Raw genomic sequence first — 26,878 nt, 5'->3', positions numbered from 1 at the left:
GGTCGCACTAGTCGCTATTCGTTTTACGTCATCGCCGGTATCGACGGCGTTCAGTGATCAGTGTTCACCATTACGACTACAAGTTCACAACCGTACGTACTATCAGTTGTTGCGTACACTACAATCTATTGATAATATATACGCTTCAAACGTTTTAATATAATATTCGATATTATATTTTTTCTTCGACGTCCACCAAAATGACGGTAAGTACCTACTCATTACTCAAATTACACGTATGGACCGTGTAGTTGTTTAATATTCTGCTCTTATTCATCAAATTATGTATTAGACATAATATTCGATTTGTTCCGGTTGTATACTAAGTACAATTAGTTCATGTAGAAAATACTAATAAAACTATTAAACACCTACATATAATTACATTTTTATACTAACAGGATGTCATGAGCGACCGCAAGAAATACGATCCAGACAAGGACATTTTTATAAATGGTTATGAATGCGGACTCATACCATGGCGAATACTTGCGGTTGTTGAAATCCGAGGAGTAAGATATTGTTTAGTGAAGTGGAAAGACACCGAGGACCCATCATATGTCACGCACAAATTTGCAAGAGATAAATTTCCATTGATCCTGGTAATCTTTTATGAACGACTTGCCATTCAGTTTCTACAATCATAAATAGTAAATATAATTTCATTTTTTATTTCGTGGAGCCATTGATATGCTAAAAAAAATCCATGTTTTGAAAAAATAAAGTTTGATTTCAAAAACAAAAATGTTGTATGAAAATATTATCCAATATCCTTTTTGTCTACTTCAATTCTGAGAAACCATTTAATATCAAAAATCTTATACCTACCTCATTACATGTAACACCAGTAACATGGTGAATTAAATAGTTATTATTATTCTATTCTAAAATCAATCGTAAAAGTTTCAATTGTGTTATAAGGAATTATTTGTTAATGATTAAAAATTATCAAATAGTCATATCATGAATGAGGTAATATTATAAATGTGTTCATTAAATAAAATTAAATAAAGTTTTGAACTTAATGATTTATTAAGACCAACCAACCACACCTAATACGGTAGTGGCAGACTATGCAGATGATAAACTTATTATTTCTATAATATTGTATTGAATAACCTTCAAATCTATCTCTCCCTTATGAAAGATTGGTATAATAAATGAAGGATAAAGGTCAATTAAGATATATTAAATTACATCACCTTCACTCTTAAGCATGGACAATGTCCACTTGTTAATTTTCATGGTACTAAAATTTCAATAACTATGATTGTAAAATATCTTGGATTAATCCTAGATTGACGACTCATTTGTACCCAACATACATGTGCAAAAACACTTGAATTAAACTTGCAACATTGTATGCTTAAAACTTATCATGTTAACAACAGACATACAAACCTTAGTATAAGAATTCTACCATTTTATTTACATGATATTATAAGGAATACATTCTTAACAACAAGAAAGTCATTAAAGCAGTAAAGCATCGCCATAACAAACCTACAGAAATAGACAAAACTCTGTATTGTAACACCTAGCATAATGTATGTCATTGCATACTTTAATAATATAAATTGTAAACATACATTTCATTAATTAAGTAGCTTTTTTTAAATTAAAACATATGAGCATTAATACAATTAATATACATTAGATATTTTAATTTTAAATGCATCAATGCTTTCTACTATATTTATTATCATCTTAAATTGATACTACTATATCAGAGTTACCTACCTATGTATCTACATGAAATAAACATAAAAATGATTAATAAATGATTCAGTATTCATTGCAAATATTTAAGTCTTTTACCATTCAAATAAGATATAAATGGAGGCAAAACATAACATAACATTTTGTATAATATTTTTATATAAGATTTTTATAAATTGAAAAACATTATTTGGGTTTAAAATTATAAGTAGTTATACTGTAACAACTTTTATTTTGCTAATAAATGATTCAGTATTCGTCTAGCACATTAAAACCTTTTACCATTCAATTAAGATATAAATGGAGGCAACACATAACATAACTTTTTAAATAATATGTTCATATAGAATTTTTAAAAATTGAAAAACTATATTGTTATCCTATATTGTGTTCGAGCGAACGTATGAAATTAATACATTATAATATGCCTCACCGCCGACCAACACACACACACACAAACAGTCACAATGTACCTTGTGAATTTTATTATTGTTATTTATGGTTAATTTTTATCTGTTCAGTGTATTATATAACAATGTGCCTAGTAGTATTGTAATATTTATTATCTCTAAAGCTGCCGCCGCCTAGCGCCGGCTAGGCGGTCTTCGCGTTAACACGGCCGCCGTGATACTTTTGTCTCTCTCCGCCCGACGTCGCAGTTAGTCTGCCGTGCATAATACTATATACATTATACCATCGCCCATGGCTAAATAACTAGGTATGATTGCAACTTAATCTAACCTTATTTAGCCATGATTATCACCAAATTCAATTTGAGTTGTCGTTTAATAGCAGTTTCTTTTGAATTATTGATATTATTATATTTGTCTAATAGGTATAAAAGAAATCATATATTGTATTAAGTCCTTAAGAATATATTTTTCTAGTACTAAGTAAATTTTTTCAAAAACGCTTAAAAATGTTACAAATTAAAATCATATCGTATATTCGATTGCATTTAGAAATCGACATAAAAAAAAAAAATAGTTTTTATGTATATTATAATATTATATATTTTTTAATTTAACTACTTATTATTAATATAAACATTATAATTTCGAGCCATATACCGATAATACCTAATAAGAATAACTGGAAATATATATTTTAACCTATGTCCTATGACACGTGTGTGAAGTTGGGTGACCAAAGCTAGGTGACTGTTTTTCAGACGAATAGTGATAAGAAACCTTGTATGTGTTGCTGCATTATGTTTAATTCCAGGCGCCAAACATTTATATTGCCATTTCTAAGTTACTTCACCGTTATAAAACACAAGATGTCGCACTATGTCATGTAATAATTATCTGTTTTAAAAGTATATTATAAATAAATATTACCACGATAATTATACCGAACATATTGTCATCATACCATTATGATTTGTAAAATTGTAGCAAACCAATAATAATAGAAACTAGAAAGTTAGGTTATAACTTATTAATCTCTCCATAGTCAATAGTCCATAGTCCATAATACACGTACTAAGTGTCTAAGTTCTAACAAATATACGTTGCCATGTTGTTTAAAAGTTTAAAGATATTGTGGTAAAACCATTATTTGTAAATGTAAGTATTTTCTTAGTTATTTAATTATCTAGTTGTATTTTATTTAAGTGCATTGTAATATTTCGTTTAACTATCCACATAATGATTGTTAATGCAAACGAAAAATATCCACAACTACATTATCTGTTTGATACCAATTATTTGAGCCTCCCTCAATATTTTATAGAGATCTATGTAGTTATTAGATATATTGTAGGCACATTAAGAAGATGGATGGACATTTTGAGCTTAGAAAACTAATGTATTACATATTCAAGTTATATTCTATAAACTTAAAAAAATAATCTTAATGATTTTAACAGGTTTAAAAATAACAGAACTGTTTCTTTATGTTTTAAGGTAATATTGTATTTGATTTATATTTTTCAATATTAATTACTAATTATATTAGATACACTCAAACAATTAAAAATATTATAATAAATTATTTTTAAAATCAATACCTACACTATTTAAATAGTTAATGCATTTAATTATTAAGATTGATTCTGGATTTTAATTGGCTTCAATATTAGCATCTCATATAAAAGTACTTATGTATTTCTCTGTCAATAAATAGCTATAGAAATAATAAAATTAATATTTTATACATATAAACATTATTGTAGGTGCTGATAAATTTTTATATAATATAATATAATTAATGCTTAAGTGTATGTCGTCATATCCAGACGTATGATTGTTTATATTTGAAATACCTTTGTTATTGTAAAAAAAATTTGGTACTGCCGAGTACCAGAATTAATGACAAAAATATTTATATAAAGTTTATTATTTGATAGGTATGAATCATAATATCTAGTCACAGTTCTAATCATTGAAGGAGTGTTTATGTTTTGAGTATTTCAATCCACAAGCTGTTGCAAAATAAGTTGAATGACAAGATTTCCATTTATGAATGGTCTAGAAACAAGTAAATATAATCTGTTCTCTTAGAATATAATTTCTCAATATATTTATTTTTCTCATCTGTTTTCAGGTTTCATGCAGTCTACTGTCTACATTCACTATTATACACAAGATAGCAATATTTAATTTATCATCACTCAGTGTTATTGTATCCTTTTTAGGCTTAAAACCTTATTTTAATTATTAAAATCATACCTGTCTATTATTTTTTGTTTAAATATGCAATATTTGAAAAAGTGACAATCGTCACCACATGTATTACAATATTTGTACAATATGAAGATTTTTATTAAAATTAGTGTTTGTTTTCCTAGTAATAATAATTTGTAAACGATTCATACTTATTTTTCAATTTAAAATAATCATGTCTTTAATATGTTTGTATTTTTATAATATTGTGTTGTATTTGTACATGTGTGTCAGTGTCGCATTGTCACAAGTTTAATGATGATTTCTTAAAGTGTAAAATATTATTGTATGCAGTAATATTTATTGTTAATTACATTAATTAAAATGTATGTATTTACAGGCACAAGTGATCCAGGTTTTTATTCAAGTTTTCTAATCTGTATTTCTCCGATTTTTTCCTCGCGCTTTCAATTTGGTTTTCCGCAGTTTTTTCCTTGCGAATTCACTTCGGTATTCTTCAAGTGTTAATTCTAAACATTTAATTGTTAGAAATATTTACTATTCGAATTATTCCTCGTGTTTTCAATTTTGTTATTATACAGTGTTTATTATAAACATTTAATTGTTATAAATATATAATATTGTTAATTTTTTATTGTGTTTTATTTTTAACATTGTTTTTATTTCATTTAATTTTAATTTTTTTATTTCGTTTAATTTTAATTTTTTAGTTTTAGTTGTAGTTTGTTGTAGCTGTCCGAGGAGTATACACTCTGACAGCTTTAAGTGTCGACGAATTACTGTTTCAGACACAAAACAGCCGACGAGTTACTGTTTCAGGCGTATAAAAGTGTCGACGAGTTACTGTTTCAGACACAAAACAGCCGACGAGTTACTGTTTCAGGCGTATAAAAGTGTCGACGAGTTACTGTTTCAGACACAAAACAGCCGACGAGTTACTGTTTCAGGCGTATAAAAGTGTCGACGAGTTACTGTTTCAGACACAAAACAGCCGACGAGTTACTGTTTCAGGCGTATAAAAGTGTCGACGAGTTACTGTTTCAGACACAAAACAGCCGACGAGTTACTGTTTCAGGCGTATAAAAGTGTCGACGAGTTACTGTTTCAGACACAAAACAGCCGACGAGTTACTGTTTCAGGCGTATAAAAGTGTCGACGAGTTACTGTTTCAGACACAAAACCGCCGACGAGTTACTGTTTCAGGCGTATAAAAGTGTCGACGAGTTACTGTTTCCGACACATAAGCTAAAAGATGAGTTTAAAAGATAAATTGCAAGAGATAGCTCATTATATTAAATCTGAATATCCAGAATTAAATTTTGAGAATGTCTCGGTTTCAGATAGTTGTGTAAGTAATATCTGCACGATTATCTTCAAAAAAGATAATGATCGCAATTTAAAAAAATCATTAGTCAATGCTATTAAAAGAAAAATTCATCTCTTCGTAAGTGTATTGAAACTATGAACTGTGATGATGTGGCTAATAAATCAGAAATGAATAGTAGTAAAATAATAAAGTGTATTGAGAATTGTAATTACACGGCCAACGATTTTATAAATTACAATTACAAAACTCTAAATGAGATATGTAGGCACATTAAAGTTACTATAAATAATGCTAATAGACGTAAAGTGTACAGAGAAAGCAAAAAGTACCTCAACTTGTCCTCTTGTCTACGAGTGGATAACACAGACATAACTGATTCAGATAGTTTTTGTTTTAATGAAAATTCTGGTAACGACAATGGTACTTTTGAAAACTGCATTTCATATTCTGATCACACAGAGCCTGAACTTGTGCAAAAAGATAATGTTTCATTTGAACACACTATCGTATCCCCACAAAGTGATTTCAGTTTGATGATAAAGGATCCACTATTACCTAGTAGTACTCCAATACTACCAGAAAACATAGTGGATGAATCTGTATTTGTTACACCATGCAAAACAACAAAGGGAAAACATCATGTACCAAGCCCCCTCAGGAATGCTTTCTATAAGAAAACGCCTGTTAAGTCTGGTATTGTTTTACCTTTGAAAACAAAAAATCAATTTCCAAAACAATGTGATAACCATGATTTTGTGTGTTATGAAGGATCTTTCAAGTTTTCATTTGAAGAATGGTCTCTTATGAATTACATTAATCCCAAAGGTGAAACCTGTTTGGATAAGACTAAATATCCTATTATGTTCAGAAAGCGCATAAGAACTGTGAACAATACATGCGTCGTTAATGCAAAAATGGTCAGATATTTTAAAAATCATTGCAATGTATACATGTATTGTAGCCATGAAGGGTGTAAGACTTTTAGGATTAAAGTTCAACTAACAAACGGTACGTTCGTGGCAAAGGTGTATAGTTCTAGTTTGAATTATCATCACAATCCTGATGACAATGGTCTTACAAACCACGTCAAAGGGTTTCAGCGAGACTTGAACAAGGAAGCGCTTAAAAAAACTAAAGCGTTTTCCTTTAGGTCAGACAATGTTGATATGGCATCACCCACCCAGTTGAATTGTGGCAATTTGCAAAATATTAAATCAGATGATGTAATCAGAAAAATCAGATCAGAGGCGTTGACCGCTGATGATTATGATAAAGATGATTTTCATGATATTGTATTGATGTGTAACGATAAAGAAAATGACTTTGTACAGCATGTCGGTATACCATCTGTGCACTGCTATAGTAAAGAACAGTTGGATATATTAAAAAAACTGATTAAAAATCAAAAACCAGTAACTGGTTATTTAGATGCAACTGGTACATTGGTCAGGAAAATTAACAATAAAAGCAAAAGAGTTCTATACTATGTTGTAGTTGTTAATGTCCCTTTACCTAGAAACTCTAGTGTCACGTGTCCCGTTGTTGAAATGATTAGTTCAGCACACGACATAGTTGCGATTTCACAATGGTTGACCGCTTTTAAAGCATTTGTTTTGAAACACAAACTGACTTGGCCTGTATTCACAAATATAGTGACAGATTTCAGTTATGCACAAATGAATGCCTTGAGCATTGGATGGAATGGTTTTACTTCCATATTTGATTACCTTAACTGGTGTTACAGAGTATTGGTTGAAAACAATGTAGGGACTAATGTCACAATCATAAACATCTGTGCGAATCATTACACAAAAATCTTAGTAAACCATGTCTATACATATTTTCAATCGGAGACAAACAGTTGTAAGACTGTAGACAAAATGAAAAGAAATGATGTTATTGATTGGATATGTTTACTGTTTAATGCAGAGAGTTTGGAAGATGTTGAAAATTGGTTCAAAATATTTTCAGTAATATTATTGTCTCCATATAGAACAGTAGAAACCAAATACGCTATTAGTACGATGAAAGACAAGTGTAATGTCAACCATCAATTGTCGAATGAATCGAACAACGAAGGCGAAGATTACTCACAAGAAATAAATAAATTTCTATGTGAATCAGATACAAGTAATTCCATGATGTACTGTAGATTTCAGTCGATCAAAGAACATGTTAAATCTAGGCTTTTAGATTGTTCCATAAATATAGAAAATATAAGTAATGAATATTACGATGAATCATATTTACACCAATTTATACTCAAGTGTGTACCTTTCTTAGCACTTTGGACACCAATTATGAATAATAAAATCAACAATGGTATTGAAACCCGCCAGAGTAATGCCACCGTTGAATCTTGGTTTAAAACAGTAAAAATTGACATACTTGAAGGCGATCGAAGGTTAAAATGCGGTCGGTTTTTAAGACTTATGAGAGGGCGTGTGATGAATGTGCACAAACAAATAAAGTACAATATTAGAAAAAAAACTTGTACGCGTGCACTTGATTTTGACAGTAAGGCTAAAATCTCAGAAGTGTCTAATCATAACCATTTAGACGCAACAGAAAGTTGGGGAAAAAAAGAAAAACAACATAAACATCTACAACATACCAAGTACCGTCCCTTCAAAGCCCTATCGTTAAAAATTCCAAAGTCTTCGACCACTATAGCAGATGAAAATAACATTTTGCCCAAAGTGGTTGATAGTATTGAAAACGTTGTGGTCATAAAATGTGACAATGAGACTAGGCTAACTGTAGATGAGTCTTGTAATAATGCTCTGATTGTACACGATTTAAGTAAACAATATGATGATAATTGTTTAATGAAATCGGTTTCGACACCAGGAAGTCATAAATCTCCTTTTCGTAAAACAGTGCCATCAAAAGATTTTTACCAAAATATGCTCCCCAGAGATTTGAAATATTACAAACCAATTAAAATGCCAAAGAATAAAGATTATTTGGTCGGAAAATATAGTTACATATCTAGTGATCAAAATCAAGACATTCTAACTGACCTTTACTTCTTAGATTTTGATTCATTGTCTAGAGAAAATTGGTTGTGTAACTTTGTTATTGATATTTGTTTGTTATCTTATGCTTTTAAGTTACGTTTAAGAAACACACACATTTTATCATGTAATATGGTGACTCAGCTAATGGGAAAAAGAGAAATAGGCGAAGAGTATGACAAAATTACTTTCACACAAAACAGTATGGTTATCCTACCGTGGTTAGTGAATAACAATTCTCACTGGATTGTAGTTTTTATAAATTTCAAAACCAGACAGTGTTACATTATGGATCCAAGTAATCCATATGACATCGACAGTCGAACATCAAAACTTCGTTTCAAAAAGGTACTTGAAACATTGCAATCAAATGTTGTATACGGTGACGACAGACAATGTCCACCGTTAACACTAATTGCATGCCCTTTAGAAAACATTCCGATACAAAAAGATACATTTAATTGTGGAGTTTATATTATATATTATGCATTTACAATTATGGACAGTTCTAAGTTTAGTTTAGAGTTTGATCCTAACATTCACAGAGAAAATTTAAAGACCTATCTCTTGGAAAATTCTGAAGACATGACAAACATATGCCTATACTGTAACTGTCACTCCGATAAACACCGTTGTCACCAGGAAGATGAATGTGTGGAATGGGTATCGTGTTCTGTGTGTTGTCGTTGGATAGCGATAAATTGCATTCCTGAAAAAGACAGAACTATTAATTACGATACTAATGATTTCTTCTGTTTATTGTGTCAGAAATGATGTAATTAAAATGTACAGCAATAATTAGACTATAGAGTTAAAGCACGCCACAAGTTGAAAATCAATCATCATACATAGCTTTAAAACACAATTTGTAACCACACCAGTTATGCATTTAATATATTATTGAATTTTTAATTTAATGTATTCAAGCATAACTGACAGTCCGCAGTCTGATTCAAAGTGGGACGGCAAATAGTGTTTTACTCAGGTATTTAATGTATGAGAAAGCATTACTTACTATAAAAAAATGTGTATATATATTCATACAAACAATCCATTTATTGTAGAACTCAGAACTTTTATATCTTCAATGTTAACTTTTGATCTAACAACGTTTCACTCCATACCATATTTGTACACTAATAAATTTTCCAAAGCAATATTGCTGTGTGGAAACAAATATATAAATCCTTGTTTAACTGTAAATAAATAAAATTAATACACTATTAATTATTACGATATGAATACTTATTAATTTAAGCTATATATGCTGCTGCTGGGTGTCGTGTTCTATGTGTTTCCGCTGGATAGCGATTAATTGCATTCATAGGTAATTGTTAATTATGATAGTTATTAATGTTTTCTTCTGTACATAAACGTAACAAATGGCAATCAAATACACATGTTTTTTTCTATATACCTACAAAAACGTCAAAAACTGACAACTATTAAATCATTATTAAACTTACTATTTAGCACAAAATAAAAACAAAAATTTAATTTTTCATGTTTAGCACCACGGTATTATCAATTGCCAATTAGCTATAAGGTCAAGGTGGGGGCTAGTACAGTTCGGCCCCGAGATAACAGGCAGAATAATTTTCATGGAATTATCATAGAATAAACGAATAAATCGGGGCCGAACTCAAAAGCAGGTGTACCAACATTAAAACCCAAAATATCCCAATGCATTTCCCAAATTTAAGTATTTTCAACTTTAAAAATTATTGTAAAATTATGTACAATTATTGTATAATTCAAATTTATGTATTTTTAAATTCAAATATTATTGTATTTAGCTTACGAACTGTTTTCCGGGAAAACCGTCATAGATAGGACGAAAATCATAAGAGATAAAATTGATCCCCGTTGGATACTTCGTAAGTTCTATAGTTTAGATTTTTCAAAAACGTGTTATTTAGGTTTTTTAAAAACATCGTATACGTCAAATGGCTTTTAAAAATTAAAAGTTTTAAATTATGACTTTTTGGAAAAATGAAAAACTGATCCTAGTGTAAAATCCCTCGGAGAACAAATCGACCTCTATGCAAAATGTTCGTTCGGCCATCGGTTTACCGGGAAAACTGACGATTTCGTAATTCGGAAAATCACGTTTTCCAGCTGTTTTCCGGGAAAACCGTCATAGATAGGACGAAAATCATAAGAGATAAAATTGATCCCCGTTGGATACTTCGTAAGTTCTATAGTTTAGATTTTTCAAAAACGTGTTATTTAGGTTTTTTAAAAACATCGTATACGTCAAATGGCTTTTAAAAATTAAAAGTTTTAAATTATGACTTTTTGGAAAAATGAAAAACTGATCCTAGTGTAGAATCCCTCGGAGAACAAATCGACCTCTATGCAAAATGTTCGTTCGGCCATCGGTTTACCGGGAAAACTGACGATTTCGTAATTCGGAAAATCACGTTTTCCAGCTGTTTTCCGGGAAAACCGTCATAGATAGGACGAAAATCATAAGAGATAAAATTGATCCCCGTTGGATACTTCGTAAGTTCTATAGTTTAGATTTTTCAAAAACGTGTTGTTTAAGTGGCATATAAACAAAAAGTTCAAAATAATTATTACTTAAAACATTAAACAGACGTATACCATAAGGAAACGTATGGTTATACGAAAAATAATTTTATGTGTTATTCAACTTTTTGCTTCTCAGATTACGGGTGAAATAATGGTCGTAGGTACTTCGACCATAGACCCTTTTTGAATTGTCGTACGCTAAAATACCAGAATCTCGAGTTTCATAGTGATCGATCGAAAATTCAAAATCCAAAAAACACGTTACTACGTAATTTTCTAAGTACAAAAAACATACGAAAAATCATAACTCCCGAACCACAAGTCGCATAACGTCGATCTCGGAACCCATCGATTCGGCGCAAAGTCCTCTATAATATTCAATCACAAAAACGGTTTGTTGCGCCCAAATCTTAGTGCCTATTCCAAAAAAACCGAAAAAAATGTAAATTTTGAACTTTTGAAGCCCCAAATTACAGGGAAAAACGGCTTCTACGGTCTCGACACAAGACGCCAAATTTGATCACCGACCTTCAAACTACCCAGTTCCCGAGTTTCAGAAACATTGTACAAAAATTAAACATTTTCAAAAATACACCTAGGGGGGGGTGTTCAAAGACCCTCGACTTCGGGAATGCGTCTTAGAAGAGCCTAAACCAAAACGTTTGGTGAAGCAATGGTCCCCCTAAGTTGAAACCTGTCCGAAAAATACTAGATTGTCTAGATTAGGTACCTACCTATTTGTGTATTTATATTATATTAAAATACAGTATTTGTAATTAATGTGATTTGTTTTGAATGAAGGAAAACGATTTTTGTTATCCGACAACTTAGATTTACTTTTAAACTTTCAAACGATAAGTAAATAAGAATGTTCGCTGTGGATAAAGGACTTAGTATTTTAACAGAAGCAAGCTGCAAATGGTATTGTGACTAAAATTTGAACCTCTGTACTTGACTATTTTATAGTTTTATGCAGTTATATGTTTATTTTTTATGCATACATAATAACTTAATTTATGACAAGTCTCAAAACCTTTAACGCTGAACAATAGGTATAGTAATTACAAAATAACAAGGATAAATATTATGTTTTCTATTCAGAATTATTGTGGTCGTCCATTTGCGGACGAGATTAATCACACATAAGAGAACGAGAAATTGTGAACCCAAAACTTTATCGGTAGAGAAATTTATGAGGATTCCATTTAAGTGGTCAGTGTAACAAATCTTCCAGTAGTTAAATAGATAGCTTTCAAAAAGCATAAAAAAACCAAAAAACAATACAAAAATTTGCTTTATCAATTATTATAGATTAGTATAACCATGGTTGTATATAGTTTTAGAAGGTTACCATTTCAAATCTTAACCAATATTTGAGGTTATTAATTTATTTTTTGTTTTTAACAGCTGCTATTAAATTAAAATACATTACAATTACAAATTTTTATGTTGCCAATATTTTTGAATAATTATAGGTATCTGCTCATTTACTGATATAGGTACCTTCAAATTCTTAAACTAGAGGTCCGCCTGTTTTTTTATAACTTTAAGTACCTAATCAAAATTACATTTTAAATAACATCTTGCAAATATACTGTGCTTAAGATATTGTAATTTTTTATCTACCGAATAACAATCACAAATTCATGAATAATGATTAAACAAATGATTATTAATTGTAATTATTAAACTGTACTTACCTTAAACTATTTAATTAGTAAATTATTATTGATTTGTTAGCTTAGGAAATAATTCTCAGTGGTTGGTGAAAAGGGTGGTTTATGTTTTAATGGCCTGAATACACCAGAATTTAAGTTATTTTATAATTATTATAAGCTAAGCTTATGGAAAATCTCGTATTGAATTTTCAACTCTTAGCTACTTATACAAACATTTTTATGAATTATACCTACAATATAATTTGCAAATAATCATGGTGTTGACGAATTTTTGTCAATATTAAATGTTGAATAATAACAAATATTTCAAAACGTTTGAGGATAAATCGTTGTCGTTGTCGTCACAACGTTACGCTATTTAGTAAAAATTTAAGATTCTAAAGCACTTTAAATGTTTCCTATAATGATGCGTTGAGTTTTCTTTATAGCTACTTGAAGGAAAACTAATGAAAAACTTAATGTTACATTTTCAATCCTTAGTTATAAACACAAATATTTTTATGATTTTCAACTTAAAAACTACTTGCAAATTTGATTATTTATTATACATATTTATTTATTTGAACAAATATTAAATATTAATTTAGTATGTCGATTATCATTATATTTGTAGTTGTTTTAAGCTGGAGAACTTATTTGAAATGTATGATTCATAGAGCTAAGTACACTTTTACAATATTGATCATAATATGTGACACTTGTTTGATTGACATCACCGCATAACCATAATTCACAAGAGTGACTAATTGATCGGAATATTAATACTATCCATGATATATGTTCAAAGTTATCACTAAGTTCAATAGGGCCACTTTGAATAGCCAAATACTTAAAATATTTAAATGTTTGATCTATGGATTTAAATCCATCTTCTAAAGAACTGTATAATGCCTTTTGCGTGACAAATATACAAATTATCACTTCATTATTAACAATGTATTTTGCTATGGCACCAGGTTCAAACTTCTTATTTTTAATGTCTTTTAATAAACTATAAAAAAAAAATTAAATACATTTAATTTAATATACAATATGTTTAGTAATGGTTGTACATGGTTGTATGAGTTGAAAGATAGTTGTCGATTGTCAGAGAAAAAACATTGACTAGTGAAAATATAATGCTAACTATTTTTAAAAAGATGTTCTACAATTCTACATAACTGGGGAAAATTTAAAAATAACAATCAGTAATAGCATTTGTAAACTACTGCATTAGTCACACATACAATGCACCGAAAACACCATTATATAGTATATATTATAGTAAACAACCTATCATTAACATGGAAATACTGCTATGACAATAAAAATTGTTGATACCGAAAAAATAGTTAAGATTTTAATATATTAGAGCTTAATATGCCTTATTTCATTGTTTTATCTCAAGAATGTATCTTACATAAATATCAAAAATATACAGTGTATGTTTATAGGAACCACGTCATGCTTTCATTTATATTATGTCAATATTTTTACCCACGAATCTAACTACTTCTACTATCTTATAGAATTATACATATATGTACAATTAAGTTTTATTATATAGGTACATTCATATGGCAATACTTAATTTTTTTCTTTATAATAAGGTAGATATTACAACTATATTATATTCATTTATCTTTTATGAAGTTTTAAAAGTCAATAAATAGACGAAAGGAATTAAATTAAAATATAAATACCTTTCTCTGAAGGGGTATTTAGTATCCAATTTATCAACTACATCGTCTTTCCAATTCTTTTTGCATACTTGTTCTAAATCAATAAATACAACAATGATGGTTTCGGCTACCATCTCCCATAAATTAGATGGTGTAATGTGAACATTTAATCTCTGTGGTGTTTTTGAATCTATTAACTTACAAATTGTTTCTAATGATATACATATCAAATTATTAAGTAATTTGTATTTATTTATTTTTAATACTCACTTTTGAAGGCATACATACAGTTATGTTAATACCAGATCCAGAAAATATATCAACAATTAGAAATCTTGTATCAGACCAATGAAGTTTATCTAATCCACTTCCAATTTTGGGAATTCCTAATTTTGTTAGATTATTTTTTTTCATTATAATTAAAAGTGAACGAAGAGCTTTTTCCATTGTATTCATTGTTGGTTTACCATTACTATATTTTTTTGTTACCAAATAAAATGCAAATTGACCATGACGTTGAACTATACCTACATCTCCTATTTTTAATTTCTGATCAACTAGTCTACCAACACCACCAAAGATGCGTCTAGAAATAAAATTAATTATTTACAACTGAATATAATATAAAGTCATTAATATAAAATATTTTTACTTGAAATCAACAGCTATGCCGGCTCCCATTCGTAAATCTTCAGCAACACAATGAGCAAGAGAATAATCTTTTGATAGTTTGAAAAGGTCTTCATCAATTTCTTCTAACATACTAATTAAATAACAATAAAAAAATTAGAAATAATTTTTCTGAACACATTCATCATCATTAGAATTTCTGTCAGAAAATCTGCTCTGATTTTGACCTATTTTACTATAAGTTTTGTTTTTTACTGATATCTTTATTACTAACTTGGTTTTGTTTTTTATTACTCCATCTATTCAAAATAGTATAAAATATTAATGATTTTATTACTATTATGATTTATGAAGCTGATTGCACAAATACATTTAATTACCCAAAACAATTATTTTTAACCATTAATATTATACACACAAAAAAAATGTATTCTATGAAATTTTAAATTTATTTATGGTATTTTAAAATTTAAACTTCCAAGTATTTATTGCTTAATTGAATTATAAGTTCAATGTGTACTGTATACAAATAACAAATCTAAACAGTTCTCCTTAGATGTGGTGAATATTATGAATATTTGAAATGTTCTACAATACTTTAAGACCTAAGTTAGGTTAATTATAAATAAAAATATATATAATAGGTATATAATATATTTTTTTATCTTTATACATTTAAAACCTGCAGTTAATTTTTTAACTGTGTAATGTATACATTTATTATAATCTTATACAAACGCACAACACAATTTAATTTTAATTTATTGCACGTGGATAAGCAAATTTGTTTAACGCTATCTTAACAATAGTTTAATGTTTATACCTCACAATTATAATTAATTGCAAAAACAATCAAATTGTTACTCTGCAGTACCTGGGTACTTCAGTAGTATACTAGTACCTAACATTCAGTAGATGTCATCCATCTGAAATTGACAATGATCAAATATACTTGTGAACTAAAGTTCAACAAAATATTATTACCAATAAATTAAAAGTTTGTTAAAAATATTTCAATGCACCAATTGTTTTCACTCTGACCTACAACATAGCAAATTTGCGCACAGCAGATTTAGTTTTGTAATGTTAGCTTTAAGATTAGATAGAATTGACATAGAATCAAACTTGAAAGATATAATATTTTATAAGGAACCTTATTACAGGTAGATATTTATTTATATTTTATTTTTAAATTAAGTTATGGGTGTTTAAAGTTTGTAGGTAATTATGTTATTTATTGTTATTTATTATTATATAATTTATTATTTACATAATGTATTATGTAGTAACTATTAACTTTTGCCTAGAACAATCTAGAAAAATTAAAAGAAAAACGAGTAAGAAATTGTCTGTTAAAACGTTTATTGGCTGAAATAAAAATATAAAACAAAACAATGTAATAACGAATTTTATACAATACATAGACATTGATATGGGTCGTTGAATACTTACTCCTGAATTGTTTCTGTAGCATCTGTAACAAATGTTTATCATTAATTTTCATTTATTAATTTAATTTAATTTAATTTTTAAATTTTTCTTACCATCTTCCTGGCCATCCATTGGAGTGCCAGCAGCAGCCTCAGCAGCTGCAGCCTCAGCAGCTGCAGCTTCAGCAGCAGCAGCAGCCTCGGCCTCAAGCCATTTGGCTTTGGCTACTGCTGCCGCTGCCACTGCCGCTGCCGCCTTTGCAGCTGCTGCTGCTGCTGCGGCCACTGCTCCTTTGGCCGCGGGGGGCGGGGGGGCGGTTTGATGCTGCTGACTGCGCTTTAAAGCGCAGTCAGCAGCATAATGGCCCCTATTCAAACATATGTTGCACTCTATAAAATCAAAGGCATTACAATTATAACAAATCCGTGCAAAAATATTATTAAAACAATTTTTCATTTTTATAAATTACTTTTGTACAATTATATAAGAAAATTAATCCCCATGTTAAGTTAGATCAAAATTATCAATATTACCATAAATTAATATAAACTAATGTAAATTCTAGAAAACTGTGGATATTAACATTTTTAAATGGGTCAGTAAATTATGATTAATTTTTGTCCACCAGATAATAATAGCCAAATGCCTATGAACAAAATCAATATTTTTGTAAAAGTAAAACAAATTTAATGTAATCAAATCCATAGGTACCAAATGTAGATGAACTGAATAATTTTTAAACACAATTAAAATTTCCTATAGTGGTCTCAATCAACCGTTATTAATTATTAATTGAACCTACGAAAATATTTCAAATCTATTGTAAATAATAAAATAAGAAATAGATAATTTATAGTACTGATCAAGATCAAAAAAACTATAAATCTAAATTTAGAATAATTAAAATAGAAAAATCAAATTGAAATTCAACGTACAACAACGAACAAGAAAAACCCTGTTATTGAAAATCTAATAATATTATAGTATTACATATTTAGTTAATATTTTTAAGTTTAATTTGATTTTTTTGTTCGTAAGTTAAAGTATTAAAACCACTAGTTAATAATACATCTATTATATTGTCTTTTTGCATTTTTTAAATAATTAGAAATATAACAAATATCAAATAGAAGATAGTATAAAACCCTGTAGTAAACGTGTTATAGTTCTAAATTATAAAAATGCATTAAATTATGACAGCGACTAAGAACGGCGCGCGGTACGGCAATTATTGTCGTGAACCCAGTCTCAATAGAGTCTATAATACGCAGCTTATTCTCCCTGCCCCCTCCGGCCCACCATCAAACCGGCCGTACCATTTTACATGTTATGATTGAAACTGTCGGGCGGCAGTTTCACTGTAACGGCGACCGTCACCGTCATCGATAAAACTAAAATAGCATTTCTATTAAAATATAACTATTTAAAGGTTTTAGACTTGGTTGCTTTCAATTTATAATAATAAACAAAGAAAACGATATAAATTATATAATATTATATTTTCAATTCGAATAAAAATATTTTTATGCATTATTATTTTAATTAATTATTATTTACAAGTAACTGGGTTTTTTTAAGGGGGAGACTCAGTCTCAAAGTCTCCCCTGACGAGCCGCCCCTGATCCCCACCCCGGGAATGTCAGAAACCTACAGGTGCATAAATGGAAATTCTACCCAAACATAACATTGACGTACTTAAATAATTATAAAAACAAAATTAGTAGGCAACTTTAAAGTTTACTTACTGCTCCTAACTTTTTTACTAGCGCCGCCACGGCCACCACGGCCACCACCGCCACCACGGCCACCACCGCCGCCACGGCCGCCACGGCCACCACCGCCGCCACGGCCACCACCGCCGCCACGGCCACCACCGCCGCCACGGCCACCACCGCCGCCACGGCCACCACGGCCACCACCGCCGCCATATATATAATTGTAAAATATTGTGGACATGTTCTAATCATCAATGAAGATAAAATTAACAACAATAACAAAAACAAAAATAAAATTAACTTATTATAAAATAAAAATGTAAAAACTAATAAAATAAAAAACATTCACAATAATAATATGTGTATATTATTTATGTACATATTATTATGTAAACAATATTATTAATAATCTATTCAATTAATAAGGTAGCATACCTATAATATACATATATATATTAAAAATTGTATACTCACTATTAGACTGCTCGACGAATGATCAATGAATGACCGCACCGCAGTACAATATTATGTAGCACAATTTTATTTTCCCTCCCACCACAGGATCGCTGTCGAAAGCGTCCGTCATCGGGGAGATCCCAAAATATCGAAGAATAGAAAAATAGGGATTAGAGACTTATTTTTGTGTTTCATTTTAAATAGTATTACACTATTACTAATATCATTGATTAAAATTTGGTCATATATGTATATTTAATAAATGGTAATACCATGAACAAACTATTATTTTTCATACAATTAATTAATTAATATATTTATAGTTTCTACAATGAATAATGATATTATATATGTTCAATGCAGGGGATACAGCAACTCATCAGTCATCGACAATAATATAAAATAAAGCTACTAATTCAAATAGTATAATATTATATTTAATAATATAAACAATCTAACAGAAATATAATATGACTAATAACTACAATGAGTAATAAGTATCGACAAAAGGGTTAAATAAATTCGAATTTTAAACGATATGTGAGACGCCATCTACTGATTCTGAACCATCAATAGACTTCGTTAAAAATATGGTATTTACAATACTGGCATTTAATAATTCTACAAAAGATGGCACCTACTAAAGACGTCATATAAAAGCATTAAACATACATCAATAAATTAACACCTCCTAGGCTGAAACTGAAATCCAACAAATTCAAAAGAAACAAAATTGAATTAAACATAAATCAAACACTAAACAAATAACACGAAAAAATATCAAACATCAACAAACTTAACAAACAAAAACAATTAAAATATAATTCTCACATGAACAGTAAAATACAACTAAACATAAAATAGACAATAATCAAATTCACTTCTCGTAGAGTGTAAGTATATTTCATTAATATTTACACTTTAAGTAAATCATCACTAATAATTTTTGGAAGCCGCCAATCAATGGCGGCTAATATAAATGAATACAACAAAGTAATTAAAAACCACGGACGGACGCCCGTCACGCGTAGTACGGAAAACAGTCACCTGGCGACTTACCGTGCTACGAGACGTCTCTCAATAACCTCAGTACCTTTTTGAATGTATTTCGTCGGATAGACAATTTTCCTGGCTTTCCGAATATGTAGGTTAAGTCGTGCGACTCCCCGGGGAACACGACGAAAAAAATTAAAAACCACGGACGGACGCCCGTCACGCGTAGTACGGAAAACAGTCACCTGGCGACTTACCGTGCTACGAGACGTCTCTCAATAACCTCAGTACCTTTTTGAATGTATTTCGTCGGATAGACAATTTTCCTGGCTTTCCGAATATGTAGGTTAAGTCGTGCGACTCCCCGGGGAACACGACGAAAAAAATTAAAAACCACGGACGGACGCCCGTCACGCGTAGTACGGAAAACAGTCACCTGGCGACTTACCGTGCTACGAGACGTCTCTCAATAACCTCAGTACCTTTTTGAATGTATTTCGTCGGATAGACAATTTTCCTGGCTTTCCGAATATGTAGGTTAAGTCGTGCGACTCCCCGGGGAACACGACGAAAAAAATTAAAAACCACGGACGGACGCCCGTCACGCGTAGTACGGAAAACAGTCACCTGGCGACTTACCGTGCTACGAGACGTCTCTCAATAACCTCAGTACCTTTTTGAATGTATTTCGTCGGATAGACAATTTTCCTGGCTTTCCGAATATGTAGGTTAAGTCGTGCGACTCCCCGGGGAACACGACGAAAAAAATTAAAAACCACGGACGGACGCCCGTCACGCGTAGTACGGAAAACAGTCACCTGGCGACTTACCGTGCTACGAGACGTCTCTCAATAACCTCAGTACCTTTTTGAATGTATTTCGTCGGATAGACAATTTTCCTGGCTTTCCGAATATGTAGGTTAAGTCGTGCGACTCCCCGGGGAACACGACGAAAAAAATTAAAAACCACGGACGGACGCCCGTCACGCGTAGTACGGAAAACAGTCACCTGGCGACTTACCGTGCTACGAGACGTCTCTCAATAACCTCAGTACCTTTTTGAATGTATTTCGTCGGATAGACAATTTTCCTGGCTTTCCGAATATGTAGGTTAAGTCGTGCGACTCCCCGGGGAACACGACGAAAAAAATTAAAAACCACGGACGGACGCCCGTCACGCGTAGTACGGAAAACAGTCACCTGGCGACTTACCGTGCTACGAGACGTCTCTCAATAACCTCAGTACCTTTTTGAATGTATTTCGTCGGATAGACAATTTTCCTGGCTTTCCGAATATGTAGGTTAAGTCGTGCGACTCCCCGGGGAACACGACGAAAAAAATTAAAAACCACGGACGGACGCCCGTCACGCGTAGTACGGAAAACAGTCACCTGGCGACTTACCGTGCTACGAGACGTCTCTCAATAACCTCAGTACCTTTTTGAATGTATTTCGTCGGATAGACAATTTTCCTGGCTTTCCGAATATGTAGGTTAAGTCGTGCGACTCCCCGGGGAACACGACGAAAAAAATTAAAAACCACGGACGGACGCCCGTCACGCGTAGTACGGAAAACAGTCACCTGGCGACTTACCGTGCTACGAGACGTCTCTCAATAACCTCAGTACCTTTTTGAATGTATTTCGTCGGATAGACAATTTTCCTGGCTTTCCGAATATGTAGGTTAAGTCGTGCGACTCCCCGGGGAACACGACGAAAAAAATTAAAAACCACGGACGGACGCCCGTCACGCGTAGTACGGAAAACAGTCACCTGGCGACTTACCGTGCTACGAGACGTCTCTCAATAACCTCAGTACCTTTTTGAATGTATTTCGTCGGATAGACAATTTTCCTGGCTTTCCGAATATGTAGGTTAAGTCGTGCGACTCCCCGGGGAACACGACGAAAAAAATTAAAAACCACGGACGGACGCCCGTCACGCGTAGTACGGAAAACAGTCACCTGGCGACTTACCGTGCTACGAGACGTCTCTCAATAACCTCAGTACCTTTTTGAATGTATTTCGTCGGATAGACAATTTTCCTGGCTTTCCGAATATGTAGGTTAAGTCGTGCGACTCCCCGGGGAACACGACGAAAAAAATTAAAAACCACGGACGGACGCCCGTCACGCGTAGTACGGAAAACAGTCACCTGGCGACTTACCGTGCTACGAGACGTCTCTCAATAACCTCAGTACCTTTTTGAATGTATTTCGTCGGATAGACAATTTTCCTGGCTTTCCGAATATGTAGGTTAAGTCGTGCGACTCCCCGGGGAACACGACGAAAAAAATTAAAAACACGGACGGACGCCCGTCACGCGTAGTACGGAAAACAGTCACCTGGCGACTTACCGTGCTACGAGACGTCTCTCAATAACCTCAGTACCTTTTTGAATGTATTTCGTCGGATAGACAATTTTCCTGGCTTTCCGAATATGTAGGTTAAGTCGTGCGACTCCCCGGGGAACACGACGAAAAAAATTAAAAACCACGGACGGACGCCCGTCACGCGTAGTACGGAAAACAGTCACCTGGCGACTTTAGCCTGTACCATATTGTGATGGAAAAGTGCTTTTAACTCTAAAATCATTAACATAGCGCTATCTTGTGGTTGGCGGATGTTAGAAGGAAGTTGGAAACGTTTTGCGCCTGTTATACATTTTAATGCAACCCAGTATTCGGTTTTTCTTATCACTATTCGTCCGAAAAATAGTCACCTAGCTTTAGTCACCCAACTTCACACTCGTCCTATGACCTGTAACGTAATTACGTCATAATGTAATTGTGTTTGTGCATATGCATATTTGGATGATTAGTATTGAGATGTGTTAATACAACACGAGGTTAACTTAAATTGGTGATATTTACCACTAATAGACACCCGCAATGTAGTATAACGTGCGCGGGTGTGACGCGATTGTGGATTTTACCTTTTTCTTTTGAGAAGAACGATCGTACTTTTTCTCCTAGTTATACTTAAGAAAACACAACATTGAGATTGCACAATTTGTGCACATAGAAAAATATAATTTATTATAATGTTGGTTTTAAAGTATTTCACAACATTGTGCTTTAAATATCATAATGTCTATAATGATTTGCTTACACTACACCAAAACTTAGTATAATAATGTAATATAATTAAATATGAATAAAGTATGCACATTATATTAGGATTGGTATATCGTATACTATGTTATAAAATTTATAGTAGCCGTAAATAATTGAATTCAACAGTATTAAATGTTGTTGAGAGCAAAGGTAATGTGTGTGTGTGTGTGTGTGTGTTTTTGTATATAGGTAAGCGTAAAGACTTAGGCTGGGGCTATACACGGCGTTTACCGCCGCGTTTCCCGTTGGATTAGCTACAGGACAGCATAATATAAAATATGTATCACTAACATTATTATTATACCAATCATTTTAAATTTAAGTAGAAATAACTAAAATCTATAATTATCTAATAATAATAATAATAATAATAGTGTATAGACGATATAGAAACAAGTCGAATATTATGTCTTTAAATTGTCTCATATAATATTATTTGATGAATTATAGAGCAGAATATTAAACTATACGCGTAATTTAAGTAACGAGTACGAGTACCTATACTTTAATAAGTAACTTCTGTTGACGTTGTAGAAATAATAATATAACAAATATATCAAAACGTTAACCTAGCGACGGAGTCCTGGTATCGCGGTCTTAATTTCAATATCATACACAGCACAGTAAATCGGCCAAACAAGCGTCTACTTCGCAAATGTCCCCCACACAGCCACACTGCAACGGTGGCGATATAGCATTAAAATGGGACACAATTTTACCGCCACTGTTGCAGTACGTTTGTATAATAAACGTTTTTGTATTCATTTTTTTACTTATTTAATTGGAAATGGAAAATATTTCTGTGTTCCAGCGTAAAATTTCTTCGATTGACTTATTACAAATGACTTTCTGGTTCATTCCAATGTAAGTACGTATTAAAACAATTTAATAAAAAAAAAAAAAACTAAAAAGTATATTTCAGCATGTCTTACATGATTTTATAACTGTTTAACATTTTAGCGGCTTCCGTAATCTATAATACGGATCTATCAGTAAATTTATGAATTCACAAGTGGTAATTTTATGAAATAAACACTATTATCAATAACGACAGCTCAACTATGGCTAAAACTACTATGAAAATATTCATTAATCTTAAAATAAATACATTTCATCACAATTTAAACTAAATGATTTTTTTTTCATAAAACTTCAATGAAATAAAAAATAATAAATTTAATAAAGAAGCATTCAATAAAATAAATAATTATAATAATAATATAAGCAATTAGACCAACTAGATATGTTATTAATTCACTTACTGTAGATAAAACGTATGAATTCATACATCCGCGGAACAAATATTTATTTGTCATAACTCATAATAATATAGTATTTTTAATAGATTTTATAACAAAATTGTATTTAAACAAGAAGTTAAGATTCTTGTACACATTGATATACCTAATATTATGCAATTGTTAAATACCGTTCACAACATAAAAATATTTTTTCGGAAGTTAATAATCAGTATGTATGCAGTTTGTTTATCTTACTTTTTTCTACACTTATACTTTGTATACCTACTACACATATCTTATTTTATAATATATTCATTAATTATTAGTATTAACATCATTTAAATAATCGAAAGTATAATTGTATTGAAATAAATCACCTTATTTGTAAATTCAATTGTAATTGTTATTTTCAAAGTAATTTATTACAAATTTGTATAGTTGTGTTCTATAGGTCTAATATATCTAATAATCTAATAGTGTATCTAATACACTTATTATTTTATGAAATAAGTTTATTTTTAACACAATAAACAATATATATTATATAAAAATTATGTTTAAATGTTTTTCAAGGGATTTTTAATGATGTTTATACAAAATTAGAAGTCTCTATTTTTGATATTTAATTTTCAGAATCCATAAAAATGTTTTTTTTCACTTATTGATTTGTGAATAATTGATATAATAATTAATCATCAAAAATCTTACCTTATTTGTTACTATATTCAACTCTCCTCTTTAACTTGTATACGAGGTTTTTTGGTCTAAAACTAGTCAAGTTTTTAGATTTAAAAAATTTTTTTTTACTCACAACTGCAACTAACATGTTTTTATGGTAATGCATGTCTATTTGATAATTTTTTTAAATATAAAACTATAATATCTAATCATATTATGTGTAAAAATTCGCAATTTTTAAATTTTTAATCGTTAACAAATCATTCAATATTACACAATTGAAACTTTTACCATTGATTTAAGAAAAAAATTTACCATTAGCAATAATAATTATTAAATTCACCGTGTTACTAGCGGTACATGTAATGTGGTATAATAAGATAAACTTGTGATATGGAATGGTTTCTCAGAATTTATTGAAGTACCCTAGTAGAAGATTGGATATAATTTTCATACAACATTTTTATTTTTATAATCAGACTTTATTTTCTCAAAACATGCACATTAATTTTAATGTTAAGAAGTAATATAAAAATAATAAAAATAACATATGTATGTGTCGTAGACATATAGTCAAAAAATTAAATTCTTTTACTATACCTATTCCTACGACATATATAATTTTATTAATAAAAACAAGTATAATTATTAGTGATGGGAAATTTATTTATAAAAATGAACTCGATCATGTTAAGTTCATGTAATAGGAACGCATTCTTTCCCATCACTGGTAATTATACTTACATTTCATGAGACCATCTTGAAATTCCTTCATAATATCTCAACACGAGTGTATGACAATTTTGACTTGCATGTTTAGTCTTAACAAGTGTTGTTTTTTCGACACCTTCCCACTTCATAAGGAAATACAGAATGTCATCGAGTTTCTTAACTGTGATTATTTTTTCAGCTCTGAGTCCATATTTGAAACCATTAAGAAATATGGGCTCCTCATCTGACATTTCATTAAGTTTCTTCATCATTGTTTTCTTGTCCATGATATCCTGTTAAGAAAAAAATGTAAATGTATTTAATAATTTTATTAGGTAGTATTTTCTACATGAACTAACAACTAAAATTATTGGTCTGATAATTTAATCTTTATTTTTAAAAATTGAATTGTATTATAGGCACAAATTAGGTACTGAGAGTTCAGGACTACATGATCCACTCTTTCTATTATTCAAATCACTAAAATCATTACAATTATTTTTATTCAATTAATGAAATTTTAAGAAGGGCTGATTTGCACTATAGAAATAAAACAAATTTAAAACGTGATAGTGAATATCTTGTAGATAGTACCTAGATACTAACTCAGTTTACGCATTGTTACTTAAGTACATTTTAATATCTTATTGTGATTTACCTATTTAATATAATATGGTATTAGATCATATTGGTATTTTTATAAAATATTAAATTTTCAAAAAAATAAAAAATTACACACAATTTGAAAATTTAGCTTGGTTTATAAGTAATAACGAATTATAAACAAGAAAACAATGAAAACACCCTAGCTCAATTTCATATGGAATTTTCTAAACATTTTCAAAAATAAGAAAATCACAAGTTTCAAGTACCTATTATGTATAGCAAAACATTTTAAAAAATCCAATTTTATTAGGAAATAGGTTTGAAAATGTATTATAGAAGATTCTTCATCAGTAATTCATACTGAATCTGTAAATATATTATAATAATGATACTGAGAAATGTCAGATAACATTGCTGTAATGATCTATACATTTTGAAAGTATCATTGGATTAGATACTTCATTAATTATTTATTTATGTGTTCGGCTCCAAAAATATTGGTAGATAATATAAAATAATATTATATTTGTTTTGTCTTTTTATGTAATTGTGACATCTATTCAGTGGCAAATGTTTACTCTGGAGTATGGGCATGCTCATTTACCATAATGCATTATGATTTATAGTTCTATTTAATTTATAATTGACAAACAATACATAAATTTGTATTTATTTATAAATTAATAAAAATGCATACAATTGCCACACACTCTTACATGTAAATTATATAAATCAT

The 26,878-nt window shown here is 30.5% G+C and overlaps 2 protein-coding genes and 3 long non-coding RNA genes across 6 annotated transcripts; 3 read left to right on the top strand and 2 right to left on the bottom strand.

Annotated features, from left to right (window-relative positions):
- Positions 1-49: 49 nt before the first annotated feature.
- On the top strand, positions 50-745 carry LOC126552304 (chromobox protein homolog 5-like). The gene is made up of 2 exons (XM_050206997.1): positions 50-206; positions 402-745. The coding sequence occupies exons 1-2, from the start codon at positions 201-203 to the stop codon at positions 645-647; spliced, it is 252 nt and encodes an 83-aa protein (XP_050062954.1). The 5' UTR covers positions 50-200; the 3' UTR covers positions 648-745.
- Positions 746-2,888: 2,143 nt separating this feature from the next.
- LOC126552012 (uncharacterized) lies at positions 2,889-4,415 on the top strand. The gene is made up of 3 exons (XR_007605868.1): positions 2,889-3,287; positions 4,070-4,200; positions 4,267-4,415. It is a non-coding gene; the product is annotated as an uncharacterized LOC126552012 (long non-coding RNA).
- Positions 4,416-9,142: 4,727 nt separating this feature from the next.
- LOC126552010 (uncharacterized) lies at positions 9,143-10,694 on the bottom strand. The gene is made up of 2 exons (XR_007605867.1): positions 9,706-10,694; positions 9,143-9,399 (listed from the first exon to the last, which is right to left on the bottom strand). It is a non-coding gene; the product is annotated as an uncharacterized LOC126552010 (long non-coding RNA).
- A 2,763-nt stretch (positions 10,695-13,457) lies between these two features.
- LOC114126657 (uncharacterized) lies at positions 13,458-19,568 on the bottom strand. Its single transcript, XM_050207407.1, has 8 exons — positions 18,816-19,568; positions 18,372-18,585; positions 16,740-17,015; positions 16,648-16,669; positions 15,218-15,328; positions 14,836-15,151; positions 14,587-14,762; positions 13,458-13,895 (listed from the first exon to the last, which is right to left on the bottom strand). Exons 2-8 carry the CDS (start codon positions 18,580-18,582, stop codon positions 13,523-13,525), a joined length of 1,485 nt encoding a protein of 494 aa, XP_050063364.1. The 5' UTR covers positions 18,583-18,585; positions 18,816-19,568; the 3' UTR covers positions 13,458-13,522.
- A 3,878-nt stretch (positions 19,569-23,446) lies between these two features.
- Positions 23,447-24,089, top strand: LOC126552160 (uncharacterized). Of its 2 annotated transcripts, none has more exons than XR_007605997.1 (3): positions 23,447-23,638; positions 23,718-23,770; positions 23,867-24,089. It is a non-coding gene; the product is annotated as an uncharacterized LOC126552160 (long non-coding RNA). The 2 variants fall into 2 exon arrangements; XR_007605996.1 differs by having other exon boundaries at positions 23,448-23,638; positions 23,718-23,774.
- Positions 24,090-26,878: the final 2,789 nt, after the last annotated feature.

This window comes from Aphis gossypii, chromosome X, assembly GCF_020184175.1.
Source record: "Aphis gossypii isolate Hap1 chromosome X, ASM2018417v2, whole genome shotgun sequence".
Taxonomy (NCBI): domain Eukaryota; kingdom Metazoa; phylum Arthropoda; class Insecta; order Hemiptera; family Aphididae; genus Aphis; species Aphis gossypii.
The sequence above is the reverse complement of the archived record's forward strand: the minus strand, read 5'-3'. Positions and strand labels throughout refer to the sequence as shown.